This window comes from Solanum lycopersicum, chromosome 2, assembly GCF_036512215.1.
Source record: "Solanum lycopersicum chromosome 2, SLM_r2.1".
Classification (NCBI taxonomy): domain Eukaryota; kingdom Viridiplantae; phylum Streptophyta; class Magnoliopsida; order Solanales; family Solanaceae; genus Solanum; species Solanum lycopersicum.
The window spans coordinates 68,520,418-68,542,623 of NC_090801.1; the positions used below are offsets into that span (position 1 = coordinate 68,520,418).

Sequence of the window (22,206 nt, forward strand, 5' to 3'; positions counted from 1 at the left end):
ACATTATGAGTTTCATTGCCTAATTCAGGGGAGGGGTAAAAAAGAAAAACTTCGAAAAGATAACTATTTTAAGTTCAGAATTTGGTCAAATCACGCTAACACATGGAGACATCTCAAATAGGTATATTGGTTTGAGAATACAGGAAAAACATCCATCATTTAGGTTTTTGAGTAACTAAAGTTAAAATAGAACATGTCCATCACAACATGGAGTTGAAGAATGAGCGACTTTAAAAAGGAAATGGCAGTCGGGAAGGAGAGTAGCAACCTCGTATAATCCATCTGAACCAGTAACCGGTCTTTCTATCTTCCTTCTGGCTGTTCCCACAATATTCTAGATTCACAGCTTGTCTCAAACAAGAGAAAGAAACAAGCATAAAATCCTTTTTTATAGATATGCAATGTATGCTCCCTGTGATAACTGAATTCATAAATTATAATCAACAAACAATACGTGCCGCCACATACATCGGCCAAGGTTTCAGGATTACCCTGTCCCACGCAAATCATTTACCTGCAAGTCTGTAACTATTCAACACCCCAAGTCTCGTGTGCCATTGTCTACATAAGTAGGGGTTTCAAGTTTAAAAACGCTTGTACATGTCTTCTTTTCTTCTCTTGTCCCATTTTCTGAAAAGGATTAAAAGAATTCGAATGAGAAGTAATAATAACTTGAATTCTATGGGACTGATTTAAAGAATATTACAGCACCAAAACTAACAAGGTCGATATGAGAATTGTAGTTACCAATATTGAATTGTCAATGCTGTTGCAGGACCGTCGCTAGCACTGCGTTAGAATCTCAGCACCATCTGCAGTTATCAAAATGGTGTGCTCAAACTGTGCTGATAGGCTACCATCATCTGTAACAACTGTCCAATCATCACCCCATATTACTCCATCTATGCTGCCAATTGTCAGCATAGGCTCTGTACAGCATAGTAGAAAGTTGCATTCAACACAGTAAAATAGTGCACACGGCGGTGGAATAGTAATTTTATGCTCCAAAAACTGACCGATGCATAAATTATGACAAAGCAAGACGTGAAAACATAAACTAGTCATGTGATTTATAAACATTAAGCACTGTCACAGTATGCCTCTTCACCATCGTGGAAATTAATAAACTATTGTAAAATTACCAATAGTGAATGTCTGATTGAGTATCATCCGTCCGCGATCATTGTTCCCTGGGAAAGAAAACAAATACAACAAAATAAAAATTGATATAATGAGAATTACTGGGTTTAAAAAGACGAGAATGATAGTAAATGCATGTAAAAATGTGATTATGCATTCAAATAGATTATTTTTCAGAGACAGCACCTTAGAACTATGAGCTCAATTCTCATTTTGTACAAAATTTCTTTAGAATAGAATTTTCTCATTATTATGAATTACAAAACTGCCCAAGAGGATGGAGGTTTGCAGATGAATGAAACATTTTGTAAATTGATATTAGATCAAACCAACAGTGTGAAGTAACTTATTTTCATCAACTCAGATAACTGACAGTAATTCGAACTAGTTGTAAACACTCAACAGAGATTCAATATAAATGTTAGACACAGCTTAAATGTAAGTATTTGGGTGCAATACAAATAAATTTTGAAGTGGGCTCTACTTTTTAACCCCTGATACAATAGCAGTTTATTCTTACATCTCATACAAATATTAGTTTGAAGTGTTGTTGCAACATTTAGCAAGCTGGATATCCAGTCCATCGACATTGAATGGCACAAGTAGAAAACTGAACAAGAAGATAATGTTTTTCCCACGCAAACAGTAAAAAATAAGCTGCAAACAAGTTGAACCATATAGTCTCACTATTGCTCATATTTCTACACATAGAAAGAGCAGTAAGGAAGTTAGATATTAAAAATAAGGAAGTTACTGTAATGCAGAATGACTGGATCACTGTGGAAAGCACGTCCCACTCCATGGCCAACGAATTGTTGCACAACCCCATAGCGATGTTTATCTGCAAGATCACTACAAATAGAATGTTAACGTCAATCAAAACATGCTATGCTAAACAAGTAATATATTGATGTACATATAAATAGGTCATAACCGTATATTAATAATTTACAAAAAATATCAGACATGTATGTGTCATATTCCTCAAATCAATTTGCCAAACTATGCCAGCTGCAAAATTGATTTTTCATGACAAATTCACCTCCATCCCGAGACAAATCCTTCAAGCATTTAGCAGACTGAGATGCACAAGAACAAAAAAGAGAGAAGATTTAGGTAGATGTCCTACTGTATCGTCTTGCCAATTTTATTGAATTCCACTCCTGGTGCACATATTGATATTGCCTTGTCCAAGCACTCTTTAGTCACCTGAGGCATCAAATAAAGATCAATAGGCAGAATATCAAATGCAACTATACAACAAAATAAGGTGTCTCCCTCTAAAGCACAAAAGAGAGAGTTTCTTTTTTCGGTTGAAAAGTTAAAGCATACAGAACACTTGGTTGCACAAAAGGTAGGAATTCAAAAAAAAAATGGCACTAACACCATCAAGAAGTCATACTTGCACCAAGTTTTTGGCTTCCTCATCAACAGTCCCTGCAAAGAACATCGCTGATGTGTCACCATGGTAACCCTGCATAATCAATCAAGCCAAGCAGAGAAACAGAGAGAATATTGAGTTTCATGAGTCATAGACTGCATTTATCAAACCATGTTCGACTAATTAAATTTCAGGTGAGACACAGAAGAGGAAGGGAAGACCTAGAAAATAGTGCATCAAGAAAAGCTCATCCTCCATACATTGACATGTCATCAATGTCCAACTGACATTTACTCTACATATCGTTTCATAAGAAAATTCCCAATATTCTCTACTTACCAAGTGATTACCTTACACCACCCATAAATGCCTACGTACATACATACATCTTGTACTACCCACCACCAAAATCCCAACTGACCACATTTCATAAATGCCCCATCTACTGACTATTCTCACCTTTGGTGACCTACAATGAGAAAATGTTCAGCAATCCTCGCTCCTCCCCCTACAATATAATGATTAAACGTCCATCACCATGACCACAAGAACCCCTTCTACCCACGTAGGAACGGTGGAAACAGTTGTGTTTGGAGACTCAAGTAGGAGATAGTAGTGAAGAGGAGTAAGGGCACTGGAGACGGGAAAGAAGATGTTCTGAAGGTGGCAATAGGGATCTGAATTATTGGGGGGTTGGAAAAAGTATTATCTATGACATAGTCTCATGGAGTAAATGCAATCACTTTTCTGTAATAGCATAAGAGGGAGCAAAAAACAAAGGTAACACAAATTAACTTCAAAAGATTACAAGTACCAATAGTTATAAACCTAGTGATATAAATCCCAATCAGCAGACAGGAAAACCAATACTAGAAGATTATATCAACGATGGCATTAGTGACGCATAAGGCCCTGGTTCTTAAGAATAAAGATAATGACATGTTGAAGAACCAAAATCTTACATCATCATATTCATAGCTTCAAAAAGACATCTCACAACAGTTCCTCTCTATTGATCCATAACAAATATTGGTTTATCCAGAAAAGTTGAAGCAATGAAGAGACAAGTAATGGTACTAATTAATCGCAACAAAACAACTTACATTAAGATAAACGGTAACATCAATATTGATAATATCCCCATCCTGAATCATCACAGAGCATAAGAATGTTAGCCTGTTGCAATGTTGAATCCTTGGTTATAAAGGAATACCATTGTTACCAAACCTCAAGTGGACGTGAATCGGGGATTCCGTGGCAAATGCACTCGTTTATTGATGTGCATACACTCTTTGGAAATCCACCATAACCAAGAGGTGATGGATATGCTCCATTGTCAATGATCATTTGGTGAACGGCTTGGTCAATTTCATCTGTCATGATGCCTGGCTGCCAGAAGGAATAGCAATGTAGATTTAAAATGAAGCACGCTTCAGACAACCTAAGAAACTACTTCGATTGTTGATCTTTTTACACCCATTTAAAGAAAATCTTAGTCTGAAGCAATGGCAACTACTATAACAACTATGCCTCAAACCCAAGCTACGTGAAGTTGGCTACATAAATCCTCATCTATCCTTTTGCACCATTTATACCTGTTACATTCCAATATTGAATAATTTGGAGTTATCTGACACAACACGTTCTTTACATTTTTATTCATTTACAAAAAGAAAGAAAAAAGAGAAGCATTTACTCCCCCATATTCCATTTTATAATGGTAATTATGTGCATGGAGTTTAATAAGATAATCTGATGTACATCTAATATCAGTGGAAGTTGAAAAAAAAATTAAAGTTATGGCTGATAAGTTAGTTAACAAGGAAAAGATCACATAAATTGTTAAAACGTGAACAGTTCCAAAAATTTGCAATAAGTCATATAAAAATGAAACAATATTAAACATTTCGAAACATGCAAAAATAGAAAGTTGTCCTACAAATTGGAACAGAAGGACTTGTCAAAGCAGACTGTAACCAGTGGCCAAACCAGGAATTTACACAAGGGGCATTCAGAAGAATACTAGAATGTCATAGGTGATATTTGAACTTTTGAACACCCTTACCACTACACTAGAATTTTCTCTTATATCAAGGGGGTTCAACAATTTATCAAAAAAAAAAAAATCTACCCTACTTGTACAGTGAATTTTTCAGCAAAGGGGATTCAATTAAACCCCTACGCTCTTACTAGCTACACCTTGGTTGTAACTTGTCTGCAAAGAAGAACCTAAAAGGAGCTAAAACACACAGTAAATGTCTAATTTAATAAAGTTAATATCAAAAATTCAAAGCAAGAAGAAGATCATAGTAAAGACAGGAAATACAGAGTGTAGCTATTCGAAGTCAGTTACTGAACGCCTTAACTGGGGCAAACACAAATCTTGATTTATTAACCTAAATGAAGCTTGTGTGTGCAAGGAATGCCACATAGATACTTGAGTAGAAGGTACTCCATAAATCACCTTGACTAATGTCCCAGCATACTGAAGAACCTGTGCAGCAAGCCTTCCTGAAGCTCTCATCTTTTCTATTCCCTTTTTGTCATGCACTTCGGAGCCACTACCAATACCAGGTGGCTTCCTAGACTTCACATATGGAGGCCGTTGTATTTGTTCTGGAACTGGTCGAGGAGGAGAAATTTGGCCTGGTCTTAAACGTTTGCGATTGGTGTTTGGAAGTTCATCTACATTTCTGCCAAGTTTAGTTTTAAATTAACATCCAAGACATACAGCAAACCGGCAGAAGCAGAAACATAGTAAAATAAGGGAAACTTTCCATTTGCTGAACCCTTGTTCTCACATGAAAAAAGTTCAAATTCAAATAGTCCATGGTAACTTTTCATATTTCATCAGCCATTAATCTATCTGTAATATCAAATTTTGTATAGGAAGAAACACAAGAAACAAAACATACGCAAGTCCCTTGTAGGTTGGTCTGAGGGAACCTTCTTGTGACCTCACTCAGAGATGGACAACACTATTCCCAGTACCAGAATGCTCCCATATCGTACAGACAAAACGAACCTACGATAAATGCAGTATTCATGTAACACAGGTTTTAAGAACCTATTAAGACTGTCTAAAAGGTTTTAGAAACCATAGCAAATTAAGAGCTTACAAAACTTTCTTTCTAATAAACAAAAAGAGATGTCTTTCATTTGCACCACGGCAATGCCAAAAGTTATTAAGTTACTCAACAATGACCAAGAGTTACCCAAGGCCTTTTATACTGATATTTGCTTGCACCCACCATGTCTGCATCTTGCAACAGTCAGTCTGTCACTCTCCTACTATAGACAATTCCAAATTCCAATACACCATCCTCAGATACATTTGGGGCACATATGTTTCCACTTTTTAAAAGAAATTCTTAGAGAAAACATTTAACGACTTGTTCAGTTTCACACTCCAAAAGAATAAGTGGGACACAGTTAACACTAATGGAGCAAAGAACAAACACGTATACGGGAATTTGTTGTCCAGTTCAAGGTAACAGTCCAAAAGGGAAAAGAGGCTAAAACGACGGGCAGGAGAAACAGGTTGAAGCCAATAATGCCAAGGGTCAAAAGTCTAATTGTTGGGCAAAAAAGTGACTAATGTGAGGTATAAGGCATACAGAGGCTATCGGGTGCAATGTAAAGTGGAAAAGCTAATTTGCTACTTTCCCTTTTTTAATCAATGTTGATCCATACAAGTTTCAAACTGCTTACAGCTATGCCCTTGGAATGCTTTCAGATTTGGTCACAAATGGAGCTAGGATCAAAGGCTGACTATGCTGATCTTCCGAATTCTACAATTAAATTTGAAGAGATGGGCTCTAATGGTACTGATTTAACCAAAACCAAAACATTAAGATCAGAGGCATAACAAACTTCATTTAGCCAAGATCCACTAATGTTGTATACTAATCCCTCATTCTCAAACCAAGTATGACTTTATCAATGTGAGGACTCTCCTATCTTAATACTACCAAGAACCAGGAACAGAAAATGGCAGCAACAAAACAATAAGGAATTGAACATGCAACCATGGTATTGACAGTCGAAACAATCGTATGTTTTAGGACTAAAAGAAGGAAAATAGCATGGTATAATCTGCATGCTGAAAGCTAAAAAACTTAAAGATCAAATAACATACCTTCTATTGAATAACAAATCCGTTAACCCAGAAAATGTTCTTGAGCATTGCATCGACACATGTTTATTTCCTGAGCAAGCATAAACAGTAATCATCAAAATGGGTACTTACAGTTGATGAAATATTTTCCTTTACTAGTTACATAAAAGATCCAATTTTCTATGAAACATTTTCCTTTGATACTACAGTTAAGATCCAACTATGTCCGCCTGAGCACTATTATGAATACCATCATAAAACCTTGAGACAAGAAAGCACAATCATGGTAAATTTGAAATCTTGAAGAAGTAAGGAAAAAGGGGGGAAATCCAAGAACTCAAAGAAAAGAAGGGGGCATTTTTTTTTTGGTCCCAAAGTAGTAGATGAGAATATATATATATATCATCACAAATCACAAAGAAATTAATCAAGAAGCTGGGTTGCAACATATATCATCAAGAATCACATAGAAAGTAATCAAGAACCTGGGTTGCAATATATATCATCAATAATCACAAATAAGAACCCGGGTTGCAACGGAAGAGTCGGTAACATTTGGCTTTACTAGTTACATTGAATATTCAATTTTGTTTAAAACATCTTCCTTTGATACTGCAGTTACATAAAAGATTCAATTATGTCCTCCTGAGCACTATTATGACTACCATCATAAAATCTTGAGACAAGAAAGCACAAATTATGAGTAAATTCAAAATCTTGAAGCAGTAAAAGTAGAAAAAAGGGGAAATCAAAAACAGTAAAACAAGAAAAGAGGGCATCAAGATTCAAGAAGCAGACAGTAAGTAATGAAGAACCTGGTTTGTAATGGAAGAGTCGACGAAGTGAGTGAGGATGGTTAATGAAGCGGCAATCGCCAAGAAAGGTAGAGACGAAGCCCACCATTCTCTTCTCTTATCACCTTCTCCAATAACACACCCTTTCGCCGTAGAGCTATATATATCGCACAAATTTATACTTTTTTTTCCGCAAAATTTCGCAAAAAATCTATAACTCCCAAATTATAGTAAAACATTTATCTTTATCAAAATAAATTGGTCTTGAAAAAAATATATTTTAAAAATACTAACTAGTTAATATCGTTGTTATTAGTAATTTTTTTATGGATGGATATTCGTAATTAATTGCAATATAACGAGTTGTATTGGGATGGAAATTTGCTTAACTCGCTAAATTTTTAATTCGCTTCGTCTTGTATATCAAATTTTTTCATTTTCAATCCACCCTAATCCATCCCGCATAGACCCGCGTTGCATAATTTTTTGGGAAAGTTGTATATAATAGCAAGCTAATAACCTAAAATAAATGGAGTAGTTAGGATTTGATTTAATTGTGCTCCATAGCAAACGTTTGCAACAAATTGTCAGGCGTCTCTCTCCCAAATATCTCGCTCCACTCTCCTCCAATCTCTCGCTCGCTTCCTCACTTTTTATACAAACACAAGTGTATAAAAATTGTTTCTAATTGTATAAAGCAGAGAAAATTGTATAAATACATATATTTTTGTTTCCCTCTCTCCCCTCCTCTAGATCTCGCTCGCCACTCTCCCAAATCTCGCTCGTCACCCTCGCCTTTCTCACTTATACAAACAGAAGCGAAATGTATAAATTGTGTTTCTGTTAGTATAAAGCGTGAGAAAATTGTATATACACATGCAAGTACATATATTTTCGTCTCATACACTTATAATTATACAATAAAAATACTTCCCTGCTCAGTTTCTTTTGTCTTTCTCTCTTTCTTGTTTTATACAATTTTCAAATTATATCTAATTTCTCTCTTTCTCGTTTTATACAATTCGATTCAATTGTATATTCCTTGTCAAGTCTCTTTTGTCTTTCTCTCTTACTCATTTTATACAAATTCAAATTGTATATAATCATTCTATATACTTATAATAATACAATTCGTTTTATACTCTTCGTTTTTATATAGTTCTCTGCCCAAGTGTCTCTCTCTTTCTTGTTTTATACACTTCGTTTTATACAATTTGCTTTAACTGTATATGTATAACGAATTATACAATTTCTATGTTTGCTATGGAGCGCAATTATACAAACTTTGTTATAGCATACAAATATAATTTTTTTATTTCCTATATGTGAAAGTTGCCCTAATTTTTTTCATTGTTTTTCTAGTTAAGTTTGATACTAAAAATAAATTCAATTTTTCATTGAGTTGTATTAATATAATATATAATGACTTGAAATTTATTTTTTAGAGGTCAATTGAAGAACATGTAAGAAATTACATTATTTTTTATTGACTATTTTCATTTACAATATTGAATACTTTAGTAAATTTAAAAAAATTATCTTCATAAGTAATATTTTTATCGTTCTTATAAATGTAAAAAAGATATAATTATATTTAAATTCATCTAAAATCACGTATACCTACAACCCGTATCACTTTCGTTTTTTTTTTAAAATCACCTAAACCCACCCACGTAATTTTAAATCCACCTTATCTCACTAGATTGTTATTCTAAAAATTGCAATAGATGGTAATTGTGTTATTAGTAGTTATTAAAATATCATGTGTTTGATTTTGAAATTAAGATCTGATTTTCTCATTCCATTTCATTTGTTTGCCTTTAAATCATTACTATTTGAAAAGTTGAAAGATTTTTTTTTCCACTATAATTTCATTTATATTATTTCAAAACAAAATGAAAGTTTCATTTTGAAACTCACATCCAACACTAATATAAATCAAGCTATATAATTAAAACAAGAGTGCTATTTTCTACATTGAATCAGGATTAAGATTATATGTTATATTGCATTTACCATTTGTATATGAAGGAAATAAGAACGCTGCTTTTATAGAAAATGATTCAAATTTTATTAGAATTTTGTGTTTGGGAGGATCGAATTACTTTTAAGTGGTAAGAGTTATTAGTTCAAATTAAAATGGATCAAGCACAAAAAAAATAAAAATTACAGTGCAGTGTCTTTGCGATATTAATTTACAAAACATATACATATTATATAAATAATGTAAATTTTATATTAAATATGATATATTATACAAAATATATAAATAGTGTACACTTAAATCACGTTGAATAAATTAACTAGCCAAAAGGTAAATTTAGACAAGTTTTCTTAAACTAAAAGTGAAGTCATTTTTATAAAGAAAACATAAATATTAGGAAAAAATTATCTCAATGCACATCTTATTTTATCATATTTCTAAAATTTCCTACAATTTAAAAAATTCAAAAATTTTATGTCGAATACATCACTCCGCTCTTGCTAATACATTCATATCTCTCTTTGGGATATATCCATTTCCCTATGTATCCATATGTCTTATCTCTCTCGGATATTTTCTCCTCCACTCTCAGATACATCCCTCCTCCACTCTCAGATACATCCCTCTCTGTATAATATATCCTTACCTCATGTATCCAAATGTGTTATCCGCTCTCTAATACATCTCTCTCCGATACGTTCCTCCCCCTATGTATATCTTATGTATCAACATGTTTTATCTCTCTCTATTTGATACGTCCCTCCCCCTATGTATCCAGATGTTTGCTGATGTATTTGAAATTCATAAATTTTAAAGAATTCTTGTAATTTGAAAAATATAAAAAATAATGTAATTAGCTCTTAGCATTATGTGATTTATGTAAATTTATATAAGTGATATTATGTTAGTATTTACAAGCGCAAGAAAAGAAATATATTCTGTTAGGGTTTCATCTGAAAACTCCGGGCCTCTTTGCAATATCAGTGGACCAGCCCAAAAACTTGATATGGGGCTTACTTAGGAAAGCAAAAGGCCCAAAAAATTTTGCTTCTGCCTGTGACTATTCTACCATGCCGGCCCAATCTTGTAGGTACAGCAAAATGAAAATTCATGGCAAACAACACGAATCTCATTAGTTTAGAATTTAATTACGTATCTTTTCATGCGTTTTAAAGTAGTTATTTGCATCAGTTTTTGGTCCCTAATTACATGTATATCGATTACATAGGTCAAAATTAGGTGTAATTTTTTCACGATACATTGTATCACTCACTATCCAAGTGTCATCACATTTGTCTGCCATACACAACCTCTCTCGCTTGCCCCTCTCCCCTCACCTTTCGTATATGTATTTTCCAAACGTATTTAATATCCCAAATGCATGTATCTAGTGTGATTTGCATGTTTTCAATATACACAAACTCTCTTGCTCGTCTTTATTCATTTTAATTTTTATTTCAAATTGTATTTGATAGCAAAATATATGAATTTATGTTTATTTAACTTAAAATCTTTTCAAAAATTATAAAACAGTGAGACTATATATAATAATTTCAAATTATAGAGAGAATTAGTAAATATGCGCTATAGAAACGTTTGTATAATTATATAATTTTTGTGTGGAAAGAGATTAGGATAAATTTGTTGAGTCCTGATGAGGAGGTCCTTACAAGTTACATGGACCATATTCCAAAATTTGTTGAGGTCATTTTCTTGATAATGAGTGAGGTGATGAAATTAATTACTCCATAAGTGCGACCACTTTTTGTTGCTTTTATTTTATGTATAATATAATATATATACATGTAATGGACCACTTTCATATGATTTGTCATGCCATAACTAAGTTCCAACACCGATTAGTTTGGTCATGAAATTGGACCAGCTCAAATATTCTTAAATTCTAACTTCAATTCAACCTGCATTCTCCAACATGTTGCTTGTACTTGAATTTTTTCCAAATTGAGAGGAGCTCAAGTCAAGGCCAAATAGCATATATATATAGGAAAAGAAAACGATGAAGATATACTAGTTAAACTACTATCTGTCCCATATTAGATGAATATCTTATTAAAAGTATTTGTCCCATATTACTTGATCACTTACTTAAACTAGGATAATTTATTTATTTTCATTTTACTCCTACAATTAATATGAATTTGAAAGTTTTAAGCAACCATTTAGTAACTTAATTACCGCTTAGCCGTTTGAGCGAAGATCAGAAAACGTATTAATCCCAAAACATCTTGTAAAAAGAAAAAATCACTTGGTTTCTACTTCACTAATACTCCTATTTGCTAATTATTCATCGCAAGACTATGATAAATAATATATGATCTCGATAAATATAAGTTACTCATTAGACAAAATTGCTATCGCGTAAAAATAACTTAGGAAGATGGAAAAAAAAAAAAAGTGGTCCTTCATGGGAGTAGAGATCCATATGCATTAAGTTGAGGGGTGCGCAGCTTAAGAAAGCATGTGTCAGATTGATGGTTCCACTTCCACTTGAGCTAATTATTATACAGGTGACCCATTTCTTTATCATACCCCGACCCGAACGTGCACTATTCTGCCACATTTCATGTGTCTCATTAAGATGATTAATGAAATCGTTTTTTTTAAGGATAACTATGACTTCACATTTTAAATTAGATTTTGCATCAAATAGTTTAATTGTTTTGACCTTAATACTTAGGTGTATTAAAATGAAAAAAAGTAGGTGAAAATGTGTGTTGGAAGACCTGATTACGCTTTTAGAAAGATGAAAACGTAGAAAATAGTGCACTAGCCATGGAAACATGTCTTGGACATGAAAAGAAATGTGTCTTTAAATTAAAGTTGCATATTCCAGTCAGACTCTTTTTTCAACCCATGACGACTATTTTCTTTCTCTGTTGCTAGATTCCTTTCTCTTTTTCGCTTTCTCACTACCTTTTTCTCAACCCCGCCTTGGGATTACGGAGTTACATATTTTCGATCAAATTGTTCGGATAATAAACATCTCTAGATAGTTAATTTTTAATTTTTATATGATACATATTTTATAATTAAATTAGATAAAAAGTTTTTGATAATTAAAAATATATATTATAAAAGAATTATGATTGTAATAAAAAAAAATTGACTCTTCAAATCAAAATTACGTTTGATTGATTTTGTCTTTTTTAGGTTAACTTATAGAAAAATGACCTAAGTACATATCTTATTTTACTGTAACTTTTGAATTTCCTTCCACTTAAAAAAAATTCAAAAATTTCTCCAGGATACATTACTCTCCTCTCGGATACATTTTTACCCTTGTCAAATACATCCCTTCCTATATATATATCCAGATTAACTATCTCCTCTCTAAGATATCTCTATCACTTCCCTCATAAATCCTCTCATATGTATTCGGATGTCTGTTAATATATTCGAAAATCCAGTGATGTATTCTAAATTCATAAATTTTAAGAAATTTTTATAATTTAAAAAAGAGTAGAGAAATAATATAATTAGATCTTAACATTGAGATTTAGATAAATTATACTTAATTTATATCACTAAATTTTGTTCATTAATAAAAAAAATCTCAAAAAAAAAAGTATGGAAGGTTAAATCTTATGCTTACCAATAATTTGATTTTTGAATTTTAAATTATTTTTTGTCCGATATTCACATTGACTCCTAATTAAATTTAGATTCGTGTCGAAAAGTCCCACATTAAAATAAAACACTTCCTAACAAAAATTACTCCGTACCAAAGAAACTCGAACCACCCTAATTAATAAACATGCGAGAAGAGCGTTCCAGCCCAGCCTGGTTACGATAATTTGGGCGCTCTCATTTTTTTCAATCTGATCCCTGAAAAAAAAAGAAAAAAAAAGATGGAGAGATTAAAGTGGTTCCACCGTAATTTTGACATGTGATCGTGCGTTTAATGTGGAAATTTTTTGTTTACGAGGTTTCAAATCTATTGTCGTTTAGAATTTCAAAACCACACCACCCAATTAATTTCCTAACCCCCACCATTTCTATTCTCTCACAAATTTCCATTAAAGTTGGCTAAAGAAACAATGAAAATTAAGTTGTGATCAATTATTTAGTTCCTTAAAAAGATAAATCTATTTTTTGCTTCTAGTTTTTTTTGGAGTATCTGTTTGCATATGAAATTTAATATGCTTATTTGAGTATTGTAAATATAGACACATTATCCACATTAAGATGCTACGAAACAAATTCAAAATATCTTAGACATACTATTAACGGGCCTTTGTCATTTTAATAAGAGTTGCGTAATTATATTATATTCTTATAGGAAACAGTAAAATATTGTATACTTTAAGGATTTTTGAGAATTTCATATAATCATATTGTATGGAAGAATTAATAAGGGGAATCCTACCATATTTTGTGTTATAAAAATTGTATTAACTTTTAAAAACAAACTCAATTAGCAATTTTTCTTTGTCTTTGACTTGTAAAATAAAAATATATTTGTGAAAAAGTACAAGTAATAATTAACGTATCACGTCCTAGTATTTATTGACCTAGTGATGAACAGGAAGTATTTATTTTCTACTACTATTTCTAAACTTCAAAGTAAAAATGCTTGAATAAAAAATCATTCTTTAATTATTCTTATGAGATATTAATTTAGCGTTTTTGATATAGGGAAATCATGCGAGCTTTTTTCTGTTTCGTAATCTTTTAGTTTGCACAGTGAGATGAGACATCAAAGTAAAGAAAAGTACTAATTTGTCTAATATTTTGAAGTTCAATATAATCTTTACCTTAATGAAATAATTGAGGACTATAAATCAATGACTGTGGTTGGACTTTTTATTTTTTAAAATTGAAAAGGGTCCCAAAAATCAGGTCTTGTTTTCCGTGTATATATAAGACCCATGTGCGTTTGTCTATTACAGTAAGGTAAACCTTTATTTCACCACCTATCATTACATTAACTTGAGATAGAGGAATCTTAGCTTTAGTTGTCCCCACTTCATTAATTTACTACTTACGCAATGATTAAAGTTAATGTTGTGAATTTCCAATTAGTTAGGTTGTCGTATCCTGCCGCGCACTAGGAATGAAGAGCGCTTATGTCCCCTTCCATCTAAATATGTAACGCTAATCAAATTAATACTATATTATTAATCGAACTTAAAATAATAATTTTTTTATATTGCAAAGTATAACCGGTAAGTTTTAAACATTATTATTTATTATACAGTAGAATTGAAGTCTAGGTAACTACCTCAAATCCGTAGAATATATTGAAGTCTGATTTAATTCTTTCACGGAAGAATTGTTCTTTTGCATGCATTTATTTCTCCTTCCATTTATAGGATGACTTTTTGACACTATGCATTCCAATATCTGCTTTGTACTTGCCTCATCACTCTGTATTTGATTACACCTATAGTTTCATTATACTTTTATTTTCTTGAGTCCGAATTTAAAAGGGTAAAAAAAAAATTATTAAAATTTTAAAGAAGCATATTAATTTTTTTAATCAAAACGATAAAATTACTTACGGAAAAAATAAAATCGCTGTTATAGCAAAAAAAAATTAAATAAGTCGCTTCAAATGGAGCGATTTTCAAAATTAAAAAAAATATATACTTTTTTAATAAGTCGCTGCATCTTACATTAAACTTTTTTTTTGGCTTTATTTTTTAAAAAATTAAAATCAAATCTTGGCAAATCCGCTGCCAAGGCAGCGATTTTTAATTTTTTAATATTATTTTTTTGAAATCAAATCGCTGCAAAGACAACAATTTACACTTAATTTTTTTAAAAAAAAAACTTAATTAAATCGGCTAATTTTTTTGCAGCGATTTAATTAAAATTTCAAAAATAAAAATAAAAATTAAGTGTAAATCCCTACCTTCACAACAATTTGATTTTTTTTTAAAAAATAAAGCAAAAAAATTAAATAAATTTCAATATAAGTCGCTGCAAAAGGAGCGACTTCTTAAAAAAATTATAATTTTTTTTATTTTGAAAATCGCTCCATTTGAATCGACTTGTTTAAATTTTTTATTTAAAAAAGGGCAAATTTAAGAAATTGTTGCTATAGCAGCGATTTTGCTGCATCGTGAGCGATATTACTGTTTTGATTAAAAAATAATTGATATATCTTTTTGAAATTTTTGACAATTTTTTTGATTCTGCCCTAGAATTTCTATAAAAATTGTACTTTCTCATTTTAATTCATATATACTAATTTGATTGTACACCACATGTGTTAAAGAATAATTGAATTTGTAATATCAAATTAAAAATATAAAACTGTATCAAAATGTAATATTATGATTTCAAAATGTCATATATTAAAATATTGAATATAAAAAATGACATACTAAATAAAACGAAAAAAGTACTCGGGGAAGGTACTCTCCACAAAAAAATATTATATTTAATGGAAAGTAAAGGGACGTATATGATACTCCCTCTGTTGACTTTCTCTGGTCTACTTTATTTTATGTTTTTTTTATTTATTACTTTTAGCCTAAAAAGAAAAAAACAATATTTACTCATTTAAAATTTTAAAAATATACATCAATTAAAATATAAGTATATCAACAAAATATACATATTGATTAGAATGATAGGCGTACAAACTAATACAAGTAAAAATGAATAAAGTGTTCGAACTTGGAGACAACGGTTGTAAACTTCATGTGCGATCCTGCAAATCCAGTAATTCCCTTTTTACAGTGTTCCTATTTTACTGGCTTACGTATGAGAAGTAAAAGGTATTTAGTTTTCTACTTGATCCGTTGCCATAGTTTTATTATTTCGTATTCGTATCCAGATTTTTGAAAGGGTGCATTATTACAAAATAGCGTATATAAGATATAAATTTAATCGATTTAATTTGATCTTTAGATTTTTAATATGAATCGTGAAATTTTAAAATATTATAGATTTAAAATATATAGTAAGTACTAGTTATGATTTTTTATATGCACATTTAATTTAATTATACAAAAAAAACGGTGGTAAATTTTTTAGAAATTCCAATGTAACACGATTGATCTTTTTGGAAAGATTAGAAAAACAAAAAAATTTAATTAAAAACGCCAAAAGTAATTTTTGATGCTCATAAATTCTTCAAGGATGAGGAGGTAAATAGTAAATAAACTTTGTGTTATACTCGAAAACAACAAATTTGTATGTACAACTATTGCATGGCAAATTTGGGTAATGAGCATGGTCCCAGCTTTTTCCACACGTGTGAATTGCGATCATTTAATTTCTTGGAGTTGTCAAATGATACTCACCAACGTTTTGCTTCAATAGGCAGAGACCGTAGAGTTTTAGAGACAAAATCCCTTTTAAGTAATATTAGAAAATTTAATACATTATTAGAGTATAGAATTGTGTATACTATATCTTTACACTCTCCTAAATCAACAAATATTTTAATTCAATAAAAAATTGTGCACAAATAATTATTCCCTTCTTTTATGAAGCTTACAGGACTAGAACACATGGTTTTAAGGGATTTTTACGTCACTATAATCACTAAATTAAAGTTTTTGTGTGTATGAAAAGATGTTAATATTATATATAATTCAAAATCACTAAATTAAAGTTTTTGTGTGTATGAAGAGATGTCAATATTATATATAATTAAAATTTGATTTTTATATATAATGTAATTTTTAGATAAATGGGTGTTGCTTGATACCCTGGATGGGTATGCCCCTGCTTGTCATTTTATAAAATCACTACATAAATAGCACTATTCTTCTTATTTTATCCTTGAGAGTATTAATTTTGAAATTATAAATTTGACTAATATAGAAAAACCAAAAGACTAAATCATGTTCAATGTTCATTTAATTAGTCAAAATAAACTAATTTATATTCATTTGTTGAAAAATTTGACTTTAAAAAAATACTTAATAAGGATACAATGATAACTTAAATATTTTTCTTAAGAAACACAAAATATAAAATAACATATACATAAAAATGAAGGGAGTATTTTAAAAAATTCAAAATCTTAACTATTTTTAATTATACATATAATTCTTTTTGATACTAAAAAATATCCAACGAACAAGAATATCACGTTTTTTATTAATGGACGTAAAAATGGTCAATGTCTCTAAAAGCATAAAATTTCAAAGTTGTAACCTGCAAGCAACATAAGAAATGATTAATGTGTAGTCAAAACATTAGGTTCTTAAGAGAAAAATGTCTCAAAAGAGTAAAATTTAAATTCAAAAGAAGTGATGAAAGAGAAGAATTATTTATTTTCAGGATGTAAACAATTTGTGTGTCTTATTTCTCGCTTTAATATTTACGCCCAACAATTTCCTTCAACGAACGAACACGTTTGGCTTCTTATAGCAATTATAATTAATGAATCCTTTTGACAATTCGATCATATTCTATGACAATTATTTCATTCACCTGTATATTCTTATTAATGAGATTCTCTACAATATTACTGTGTTGATCTCAAAAAAAAAAAAAAGGGCTACCCCACTGTCCTATAACGTTAAATCAAATTTACTTTTCATTTATGCGGCTAACCAGTACTCAAAAAATAATATTTAAAGTGTGACATACCCCTTAAAAAAATCAGGCAATGACATTAATTAAATGGTAATTAATTACTCTTTTGCCTTTTTGTCAAACTTTTTAAAAAAAAAATAGAAATAGTTAAATCACTTTCTTTGTCAACAGTACTTGTTTATTACTGTATTATTTACTTTACACATTTAAAAGAAAATCATATATACAAGGATTATTTTAACCAATTACCCTTTATTATATAATATAAATGATTATAATAAAAATAAATTATAAATAAATAAATACTATTTAACATATCAAAATAATATACTAAACCAGTGTTGTTTCATTTTAGCTCTCAATCCTAGTACACGTAAGTTACCATAAAATTTCTACCAGTCGGTGGTTAAAACTTAAAAATAGGAAAAACATGCATATCTACCTCAAATGTGAAAGAAGTTAACTTGTCCCATCGTTACCAAAGACTTAAAAGGGCTTTCGGTTGGACAATCGTTCTCACGTCACTCTTTTATTTTTATTTATTACTAATGTTAAATATATCATATATGCATTTTACTAATTATCTTTTATGTTTTGTATTGAGTCTTGAAATGACACATATATATCTTCAATGATTGATATATATATTTTATTAAACTATCCTTATTAAATAATATTTGATATTGAGTCTTAATTCGAAGTATAAGTATTTAATTTTAGAGTAAAACATGAAAAAAATAATTGTCTTTTTTTGATATGTCAAAAATGACAATTAAAAATGAAATTCTATTTTAGAAATAAGTAAAAGTGAATAAAGAAAATAGTTGTTAACTTTTATTTATATACTTTTCTTGAGAAATTAAATATATGAACAGTATTTCTATTCCTGCCAGGTTATTTTACATGAAATAAAACATAAGGTTACTAGTGGATGACCACATTAACTAAATTAATCTAATCATTGATGAAATGGCTATAGAACGTGACCCATTTTCGTTAATTTGATTGGTGAGATAAAAATGATAATTTTAAAATATTTTTATAATTATAAATACAATATTTATTTTTTTATAAAAAATGAAATAAAATAATTCAATTCATAAAATATTTTTCTCTTTCTCATTACAAAATAAAAGAGTCGGTAAACAGTAAGTATAGTATTAAAGTAATTAAAAAATTTGAAATTAAATATTAGTGAGCAGTCACTAGTGTAATCTAATCCTGGTTGTACAATCCTATCTACTAACCTTATCTGTTTGTCCAATTATGTCTAATTAAACATTAGTATTTCCGTCCATAATTCTCCGGCAAATATCTTTTATCTTATTCTTATATATTTATCCGCTTAACGGCGACGTCATAATTCCGTTACTGTAGGAAAACGATCCGTCACAATGGTGGACCACAAGATGAAGCGCCCAATAATACGAACCTAATCGAATCATTCAACGGAATGCCTATTATCATCATTATCACCATCACCGTCTCTAACACTTGTTCTCTCTCCCCACTGCTGCGCTGCGGCAAAAGAGGATATCTTCAGTCAGATCGTACGATTCTGGTGTGCATAATTCTGCAATTCTACCAATTTATATAACAACAATTTCTGTAACTTGTTCAAGTTTATTACTTAGAATTTGAGAGAGATATCAAAACATTGATGAGAAGAAAGTATAAGTGCAAGTCGAAGGGAATTATTGGAGAAGTTGTGATTATGGAGGTTGCGGAGGTAGCAGTGAAGATGACAAGAGAACGGGAGGTTTTAGAGGTGGTTGACACAAGGAAGAGGAAGAAGCGTGATGGTGATTTGGAGATGTCACCAACTGTAGCTCGTGTTAGAAGGAATTCCGTAATCTCAGAATCTCCAGCAAGCGAGCTTAGTTCCCAGGGAAATACTGTGTTGTGTGAACCGGCTGTGAGTTCGAACTTTGATAACGTTTCAGCATCTGGTTTTGGAGATAATGAATCAAGCAATGTCACAAAAGGAAGCTCGAAATTTTTAGATCTGGATGTATGTGAAATTAAACTCTTTGAATTTTACTAGTTTCGCTCTTCCATTTTTCTGCTTTGTTATTTTCAGGTCTGATAGTAATGCATTAGAATTGGAGCGAATTGTTATGCTGTTCTATAACTGTTCATTTATGGCGGACTGATATTTGAATTTCGAATTTCGAATTTTTCAGGAGGACAGTGTGGAAATTGCAACCAGTTATTCAGAGTTGAGAGAAAGGTAAATATGCATTCTATATGTAATTTTAATGGCGTTTCAATTCACTTTCAGATCCGCCTTTTCTTTCAACGTTTATTGAAAACAAAGAATCATTCTGCAGTAGAGAGATAATACTATCATCCAGCAAATTCAAAGTTGAATTTCAATCCACACCGAAACCACAACATGCTAAATCTTGCCGCCGCCGATTGACAGAGGCAACTATGCCCTCCGAGGCTGAGCTTGATGTGTTCTTTGCTGCAGCCGAGAAAGATCTCCATAAACATTTTGCAGAAAAGTACAAAAACTCTCTCTCTCTCCCTATCTCCTTTTTTTTCAAAATTTTGCATTACTCATGAAAGTGCGTGCTGTAACAGATACAACTTTGACTTTGCAAAAGAGGAGCCATTGGAAGGTCGCTACGAATGGGTTCGACAATGAAACCACAAGGCCAAGATCATCAGTTGCTTCTTAATCTAATTTGTTAGTAGTATTTCCAAGTATATTTAACTGTTCACTCTTTTAAACTAGTACTAGTACTACTTGTCTTATTTTATTGCTTTATGATTGTGGTTTCCATGGGGCGGGAGTTCAATTTGAATATGTACAGGCCGGGATCACGAAATCTCTCTTTGTGTTAATATTAACCCAGAAGCTGCCTCTTGCAAATCATCATTTCCAATATTTTCGAGTTTCATCTTAACCTCCTTCGTAATGAGGCGTAATTAAATTATATAAAATAGGCCGTTGTTACAGTACTTATGATACTGCTGGAAATGTACATTTTCTTCTGGGACTAAAAGAAGTAGAATGGAATATTTGGTGGAGGCATTGAGAGGGTAGGCAGTGATAGGTTAGAGTAGAGAAAAACGCAGCAATAGAGCTTGCCGTGTAAGTTACGGACACGTGCTGACTGCTGAGTAAAGGAAAGCTATTCTTGTACAGGCTTTTAGTAGTGTGGACCTCTCCATGCAGTCACAAAGTACTTGCTTGGGGTGAAACAAATAATTACTATTACCTTTTCTTTTTTTTTTCTCTTTTGGTAATTTGGGTTTCATTGTACTCCAACTGCTTATGCAAGAAAACTGACTTTGCATTATGTCTGCTTCTTCTAGCTCTAGGAAAATAACACATGAACTAGTGAAGTGCTCAAAAATTTAAAAATTAGCATGAAGAAAAAGTTGTTTGAGGGTAACTGTTGTAATTGAAAGAAATGGTAAAAGATCATTTGTTACTCCAGCATTCTTCTTGGATCTGCTGAAATAGGCTTCCTTATTTAGGGTACTGTACTCCTGCTGCTGTGTACCTTGATTTGTGGACTATTGTAATTTAAGTGTATACTATTGCTGAAAATATATATTCGGTATCAGTTTTACATCCGCATATTATATAAAAAAATATACCGTTTATCTTGGTCTTATCTGATATTAACACTTAAAATTTATATAAAATTGAACAGAGACTTGAGTTCTAAGTGGCCTGGCATAATACATGCCAACGCCCCATAGGACACAAAATCGTTATGTAGCATGTTATGTAAAATGAAAGTGTCTATTTGTTCGATTTTTATCACCCAAAATTAGAGGGCATAGATGTCAACTTAAACCAAGTTAAATGAATTTTTTTTATTTGAGTCAAAACAGACAATTTAACTTTAGTCATATATAATTATGTGAGAATACGTATTACTTAATTATAGTTAAATAAATAAATTAATAAATAGAATAATCCATTTCACAAAGCATTCTATGTTTATGAATGATTTTGAGAAGGGTTGCACTCGAGGAGCGTGATCTAAACAACCTACTATAATGCAAATATTAATGACGACTTTCATGGTCCAAACCTATTTCCTATAAGTCACACATGCAAATAAGTTTCTACAGTTCCTCGCGATAATGTGGCTTAATGCTAACTGTGCATCAACTAATTGAAGTAATTACCCTTTTTGAGTGTTCTTTTGATGCAACTTTTCTTACAGTAGTAAATTACCGCCAATGTTCTTACTTTTTGCAAGGTTTTTCCTGAGTACATTTTGTTGAATTTAAGTTATATATGTTT

The 22,206-nt window shown here is 31.2% G+C and overlaps 2 protein-coding genes across 2 annotated transcripts; one reads left to right on the plus strand and one right to left on the minus strand.

The window, feature by feature from the left end:
* Nucleotides 1-66: 66 nt before the first annotated feature.
* On the minus strand, nucleotides 67-7,674 carry LOC101246777 (methionine aminopeptidase 1D, chloroplastic/mitochondrial). The gene is made up of 11 exons (XM_004231994.5): nucleotides 7,454-7,674; nucleotides 6,660-6,729; nucleotides 4,986-5,214; nucleotides 3,749-3,910; nucleotides 3,625-3,666; nucleotides 2,543-2,614; nucleotides 2,270-2,349; nucleotides 1,895-1,992; nucleotides 1,143-1,190; nucleotides 748-929; nucleotides 67-630 (listed from the first exon to the last, which is right to left on the minus strand). The coding sequence occupies exons 1-10, from the start codon at nucleotides 7,539-7,541 to the stop codon at nucleotides 784-786; spliced, it is 1,035 nt and encodes a 344-aa protein (XP_004232042.1). The 5' UTR covers nucleotides 7,542-7,674; the 3' UTR covers nucleotides 67-630; nucleotides 748-783.
* An 11,712-nt stretch (nucleotides 7,675-19,386) lies between these two features.
* Nucleotides 19,387-20,818, plus strand: krp4 (cyclin-dependent kinase inhibitor 1). The gene is made up of 4 exons (NM_001320217.1): nucleotides 19,387-19,947; nucleotides 20,120-20,166; nucleotides 20,267-20,443; nucleotides 20,523-20,818. Exons 1-4 carry the CDS (start codon nucleotides 19,597-19,599, stop codon nucleotides 20,584-20,586), a joined length of 639 nt encoding a protein of 212 aa, NP_001307146.1. The 5' UTR covers nucleotides 19,387-19,596; the 3' UTR covers nucleotides 20,587-20,818.
* Nucleotides 20,819-22,206: the final 1,388 nt, after the last annotated feature.

Excerpts from the sequence above, each read along its gene's own strand:
- LOC101246777 (XM_004231994.5), bottom strand. The coding sequence starts at position 7,541 with ATGGTGGGCTTCGTCTCTACCTTTCTTGGCGATTGCCGCTTCATTAAC. Across the intron at positions 3,911-4,985 it reads ATGCTGGGACATTAGTCAAG|CCAGGCATCATGACAGATGA; the intron begins GTGATTTATGGA and ends TCCTTCTGGCAG. Across the intron at positions 2,350-2,542 it reads AAGCCAAAAACTTGGTGCAA|GTGACTAAAGAGTGCTTGGA; the intron begins GTATGACTTCTT and ends TTGATGCCTCAG.
- krp4 (NM_001320217.1), top strand. The coding sequence starts at position 19,597 with ATGAGAAGAAAGTATAAGTGCAAGTCGAAGGGAATTATTGGAGAAGTT. Across the intron at positions 20,167-20,266 it reads TATTCAGAGTTGAGAGAAAG|TAGAGAGATAATACTATCAT; the intron begins GTAAATATGCAT and ends ATCATTCTGCAG. Across the intron at positions 20,444-20,522 it reads CATAAACATTTTGCAGAAAA|ATACAACTTTGACTTTGCAA; the intron begins GTACAAAAACTC and ends GTGCTGTAACAG.